We start from the raw sequence: 6,052 nt of genomic DNA, 5'->3' as shown, positions 1-6,052 counted from the left end.
GGTACACCCGCTGCACACAAAAATCTATTTATTCTCGTGAACCTTACAAACTGGTACTCGAGTCCACGGAGCTGAGAAATACAGTTTATCCTCGTCTCGGTGAATCACTAATTTTGCTTTTATATTAAATGGCCCAACAGACCAAACTGATTGTTGTTTGTGCATTTTCACAGTCTCGCAGTTTTGCTGGCCAAGAAAGCCCAGTTTTGAGTTCCTTGTCAGCCGAGCAAACAAGCAAACCCCATTAGTCAGAAAAGCTTGTTTAAAGAACGATTTTTTTTCTCATTCACACCCTGTGGCTTCTCTGAGTCGGTCCCTCTAGCTCGGTCATAAGGCCTATATATAAAAAACTTTGATTTTATTTGCTTCTGGAAAGGTTAGAATATATATTGCATACCACTGCGTAAGCTTAAGCTTTCTTTTGTGGTCTTCATCCTATTGAAACAAGGTAGTACAGATATTTACGTCCTTATATACTCGTTATTCAGTGGTCACTAAGACGTAGAATTGAAAAAACGGAGCTCGCTTCCTTGATTTTTAAAATGAGAATGCATAACGAAGTTTTCTATCTTTGATGTGAAGTAAATATGAAATAATTCATATTTGAACTTTCTTTACTATACTCAAAACGACTCCATTTTTTTCACGAAAGAAAACAATTCCCCATGGCTGAGTTTGTCATAATCTTATTTCATTTTACCATAGACTGTAAATACCAGTACCTCTCAAAGTTCATGTAAGTTTTTCTGGCTTGGTAAAAAGATAGAACACGAACGCGTCATATGTAGAAATTATTTACGCAAGAACCATAAGAACATGAAAAAATTCGCATTCCTTATTGATCACTGACTGAAGACGGGACATATAATGAGGTGGGCTAGAGGAGATGAAGGCCATTTCTCATCGAACTTTTTCGAGGGAAGAACTTGCCTACCAAGGGGAGACCTTTTTATAGCTTTAGGAAAGAGTTTTGAAGTCCTCGGGTAAGCCAGTGAACTCAGCTCCCGCTGTTTATCTCAAGGCAGCAAGGGGTTATAACTTAACTTAATGTATTTGCAGATTAGAAGAACCAGTTTGCCTGCGAGATGTTTCGATATTTGTCACTCTTTTGCCTCCAGCTTGTTCTGTTGTTGGTAAGTTTGCAATGATTTGGTTACGTTACAGTGGTGTACATATCTGTTCCTAGTTCAAGATCAATTCAAGTCAAGTTAAGTTCGTTTTACGTTTTCGTCTCGGACAGTTTCAACTGCGCTACAGAAAATCCATGTTGCTCGAGAACACTTAGACCATGATTTTAAGGTTTCGCTCCAAGTATCACCTCTCTTTAGTGAAATATCACCTCTCTCCTAATACCAGATTCGAGAATTTGATTTGGCCGTATATCACCAAAATATCTGCTAGTTGGCGAACAAAAGTGGAAAATTAGGTGATGGTGACTGTGGGAAATAGAAAACCAAAGAAAGCGAAGTAAGCGTTTGTTTCGCCTTGAGTTTTAATTCCACTCACTTCAGAAGAGTAGCTCTTTAGTATCTTTTCTGTTCAATCCCTAGAGTTGATTAAATTTTTTATATACGATGTTATTTTTCTAGGGTGATGTGCTCTGCAACTCCTCGATCAATCCTTGGACCAAGCGAGCCTTGTCTTCGTACCATCGCCATCACTCGTCTAAGCTATCTGTGAAAGACCTTGCTCTTGAATTGGCAAAGAAACACGTAAGTCTTGCGAAAACGCGTTATTGAAACCGAGCTATAGAGCTATAAGATAAATCGAAAACTAATAAATCTTTATCCCCTGATTGTTTAAAAGAAGACCCTAACTTGCTAGCTTAAAAGCCAGAAATCTGACAACCAATTAGTTTATCAAAGAAAAAAGTATAAGGTAAAATAATTGAGCTGCACACATTGAGCACAGGCTGAGCGCCATTAATTCAATTCACTACATACGCTGGCAAATGCAATATTAATATTCTCATTCGTCTTTAACTTTATAGTTGCTGAGGATGATTATTGATGAACAGCACGACCTGCAAAAGGCAAAGGTGAACGTTTACATTCTCCAGAGAGGTTTGCCAACAACCCTTATTTTATTAACATTTAGAGCCAAGAGGGGTGGGGAGGGGGGGGGGGGGGGGAAGGCTTCTATCTTGGGGTTGCAGAATCAGTGGGCATGCTCCCAAAAATATGCCAAATGCATAATTGGAACCTAATTGAAAACTGTTGCACCAGAAATACTAGCAATGCCACAAAGTAGAAATTACGATGAGGTACCAGTCCATAGTGTTAGCCTTTGTTTCTGCCATAATACTCACAATTTTTTTTTTTTTTTGCTCCTCCAAAGAGGAGTGACTAGCCACCCAATCCACCGCACCGCCAAAACCGCCCCTGGTCGTTTAGTGCCATGGTTTTGACTGGGGCCACAATTCATTGAATTCGTGAAGTCCTGTTTGTAACAATTCCTAAAAATGTCCATTTTTAGGTCACATTTCTCGGCTCGTTCTGTAAAATGTCTAAAGCAGTGAAATTCAGGACTTCATAAAAAAATTGTTAGCTGCTATAAACGGAGTGGTCTGTACAGCAACCTGGCAACACGCTCCTATTACGAGGAAAGGGTGAAATTTGGTCCCCAACATGATGCTTTTTTTCCCCTTTTTTTTCCCAATACTTGCAGACAGCTGAACTAATATCAAGTCTGTTGGTAAACGTGTCACTCACAATGCTCGACAGTACTCCTATGGAGCCTGGATGAAAGACCCACTAGGAATCATGGGTACCGAGACCATATTCGTGATGGAATCGTATTACTCAAAAAACGTACTGGAAGAGTTTGAAAACATGGACATGTTCAAGGCAGGTGTGACTCGTAAGACGTACAAACTGCCTTACAACTGGGACGGAACTGGAGCAGTGGTGTATGGACCATACCTGTACTACAACAGGTATAATTAACCGGTTCTACCCCAGAATATGAAGTTCACAAATTGGGAACTTCCCAAATAACGCAAAATTCATGTCATCCACGTCAGTTCTCTGACCATGAATCTATCATTTACTATTCTCCAGGACAAAAAGCGACACTGAAAGAAGCCAATTTCTTAACGTATCGCCACTGACGAAACTGAAAAAGATTTAAAGTAGTAAACGTTAGTGAAACAGGAAAAATTAATCTGGGCAAACTGAGTGCTTTTTGGCTCATTAAGGTAAATCAGTTCCCCAGTTAACATTTCTAAAGCCCACTTTTGTTGCCTCAATTAACAGGAAAAATTCGGCCTATATTATCAAGTACAATCTGCATACACAGCACATTGACGCCCAAGTAAGTGTGAGTGGTTACACACCGAGGAAGAACTACTACCAATGGAATGGATACAGTGGAATGGACCTAGCTGTTGACGAGCAGGGATTGTGGGTACTGTGGGGTAGTACTGGAAACAGTTATCGATTGTACGCATACAAAATTGATGTTTACAAAAACGCTGTTACACACCCTTGGAGCCTAAGCACCGGTAAGTACACAACTTTTAAGAATAACGAGGGTTTATTTAAGCAATAGACCACAAGTTTTTATGGTTTATAGGCTGATAAACCACGCGGGATGTTGGGGGAACACTCGAAGAATTCGTAAATCACGAGCCGCAGGCGAGTAATTTACGAATTCTTCGAGTGTTCTTCTAACATCCCAAGTGGTATCATGCCACTAAACCATAGAAACGTGGTCTATTGCTTTTATATAATAATTCAGAAGACACGAGAATTTCCATGAGTTTACTGGCACAATAAACCATAGCTGATTGGCCAATCAGAGCGCGCGCTTTCATTTGATTATTATATAAAGTAATAAATATCTTTTAGAAGCAGAATGGACCCACTAAAAGTAGTCTACGAATACTGTTCCTCCGAAATTTGATTAGATTATCTGACGAAGTTAGGGCCATCGAAGTGAAATAAAAATTTCCTTACCTTTGTTGCCACCCAGAGTGGCAACAAAGGCTAGTTTAGAATAATCCGTTTGATTATGAAAAAGATCAATCCTCATTTCAGACTAAATAACATAGAGTTTGGTAGCCTGAATTCAACTTTAGCCACGTGATTATATCTCTCAGTATATTTTCTCCCTGTTCACATTACGCAGAGAGGATGAAACATATGGGCAATGCTTTTGTGGTCTGTGGAGTAATCTACTGTATCGACGACCCTTACAGCAATCCCACTACCATCAACTTTGCTTACGACACCAAGACAGGCAAACAGTGGAACCCCAACATACAGTTCACAAATCAGTATCGGTACTACTCCATGGTGGATTACAACCCCAGAGAAAAAGTGCTGTACGCTTGGGACCAAAAGCGTCAAGTTACTTACTCCCTCACCTTTGAGGAACATTAGATTCGTGGAAGACACGAATCTAAAAGCAAGCGATAAAAGTTCACAAGCTTGCTGATTACTTTGCTCTTTTGTAGATGCGCACAAAAAAAGTTCCGTTTACAATTTGTACTTTTTCAGACTTCTGATTCAGCTGATTCAGTCTTGACCTGGTCTTGGCAAACTCAGTACTATCCGATCAGTTACTCATTTCATATCATTAACTGAAGAACCGACCAGAGAGTTCAAACAATTCCAGTTCGTAGTCTGAATAGCCACATAATTCAGTTATCTCAGATAAAAAAAAATTCTGTAGGACTTCGTTTTCATTCAATAATGGTGTGACACTAAGATCTTTGCACTGACTGACGTATCTGACGTCTCTGATTGTCTGAATAAGTGTAAATTGTAAATGAAGCTGCTAAAAACACGAAGGAAGACTTGTCTTCTGTGTGTTGACCAAACTTTGACTTGAAAGATCAAAGCGTTGGTACAGTTAAAGCTGCTGTTAGTGCTGACTGCTAAAATAAAATGTGGAAACTACATCTTCGCTGTCTACTTGTGAACTGTAAGTAATAAATACACGGATAGAATCTAGGAAAAACATCAAGATGCCAGCCATTACTTTCAAGTGAAACATTAGACTGACGCAGACTGTCGTGAGTCAAAACGTGTTTATGGAAAGTGATTGGTAAAGAGTTGGCTAAGAGCGAGGCGATTAAAGAAGGCCAGGGGCTGGGGGAAAGGCAGGAAAATTAAAAACGTTGAGAAGATTAACCCGAAATTTCAGTCACCTTGCCCGGGTCGGAGGACATTTCAGGCCATGAGAACATGTACAGTGATTTCAATTTGTTACCAAAATTTTAAAACTGGAGACTACTATACAGATCATTCCTAAATGTCGAGCGAGTTTTCTTGAGGTGCTGGAAGGGGCTACAATCGAGTTTAAGAGTTGAAACGAATTTTGAAATTATGGCAATTTTTGGACAACATAGAAAATCTAAATATCAAAGATGGCGAATTTTTATCGCATTGCTAATGACTTCAAAATACTCTTATAATGCAAAAAAAAAAACAAAAATCGAGACTTCGTTAAGGACGGTGCCTTCTAAATACAAAGGTTTTTGCGCTAGGTTAGGACCACTCGGAAAAAGTAGATCTTTGCAAGGGCTGTTGGAATCCCCGAAGAAAAATTGGGGTTGCCATGCATTTTTTCGAGATAATTAGCCTCAAATCTCAACAAAAATGCTGACATCAGCATTTTTCTGACAAAAGCAGGAAAGGATATTTCTTCACAGATTTCCTTAGAATTCGCCTTTACAGACAGAAAAGCAAACACATTTATAAAGATCTTAAAACTACATGGTAAATGGTAACATAAAAACCATTTTTGGTATGTGTTTAATAACAAAATCGTTGCAACGGCGCTTTTAGGGTCTCTGACAGCCTCCCTCTGGTTCAGGTAAAATACAGTCTAAATACCTTTTGCTCACAACCAGAAACTAATCACGTGTTGAATAGGCTTGCCACTTCCATTTCATAACATAAAATGTAGGGGTAGCCACGCGTTTTTTAAAGTTATTGATCTTTTTTGAAAACCTTTACGGTGCCCGTTACATATTTTCTTGTCATCTCCTCAGTAAGTAAAACATTTGCGTATCTCGAACTTGTTATGCGCGCGCACTACGCCATCT

At 39.3% G+C, this 6,052-nt stretch overlaps 1 protein-coding gene across 1 annotated transcript; it reads left to right on the top strand.

The window, feature by feature from the left end:
- Positions 1-2,667: 2,667 nt before the first annotated feature.
- LOC110063529 (olfactomedin-like protein 2A) lies at positions 2,668-4,903 on the top strand. Its single transcript, XM_089282585.1, has 3 exons — positions 2,668-2,935; positions 3,255-3,502; positions 4,129-4,903. The coding sequence occupies exons 1-3, from the start codon at positions 2,742-2,744 to the stop codon at positions 4,380-4,382; spliced, it is 696 nt and encodes a 231-aa protein (XP_089138711.1). The 5' UTR covers positions 2,668-2,741; the 3' UTR covers positions 4,383-4,903.
- Positions 4,904-6,052: the final 1,149 nt, after the last annotated feature.

The sequence above is a fragment of the Orbicella faveolata genome, unplaced genomic scaffold, assembly GCF_042242905.1.
Source record: "Orbicella faveolata isolate gen_17 unplaced genomic scaffold, um_ofav_v1 contig_12, whole genome shotgun sequence".
NCBI classification, from domain to species: domain Eukaryota; kingdom Metazoa; phylum Cnidaria; class Anthozoa; order Scleractinia; family Merulinidae; genus Orbicella; species Orbicella faveolata.
The sequence above is the reverse complement of the archived record's forward strand: the minus strand, read 5'-3'. Positions and strand labels throughout refer to the sequence as shown.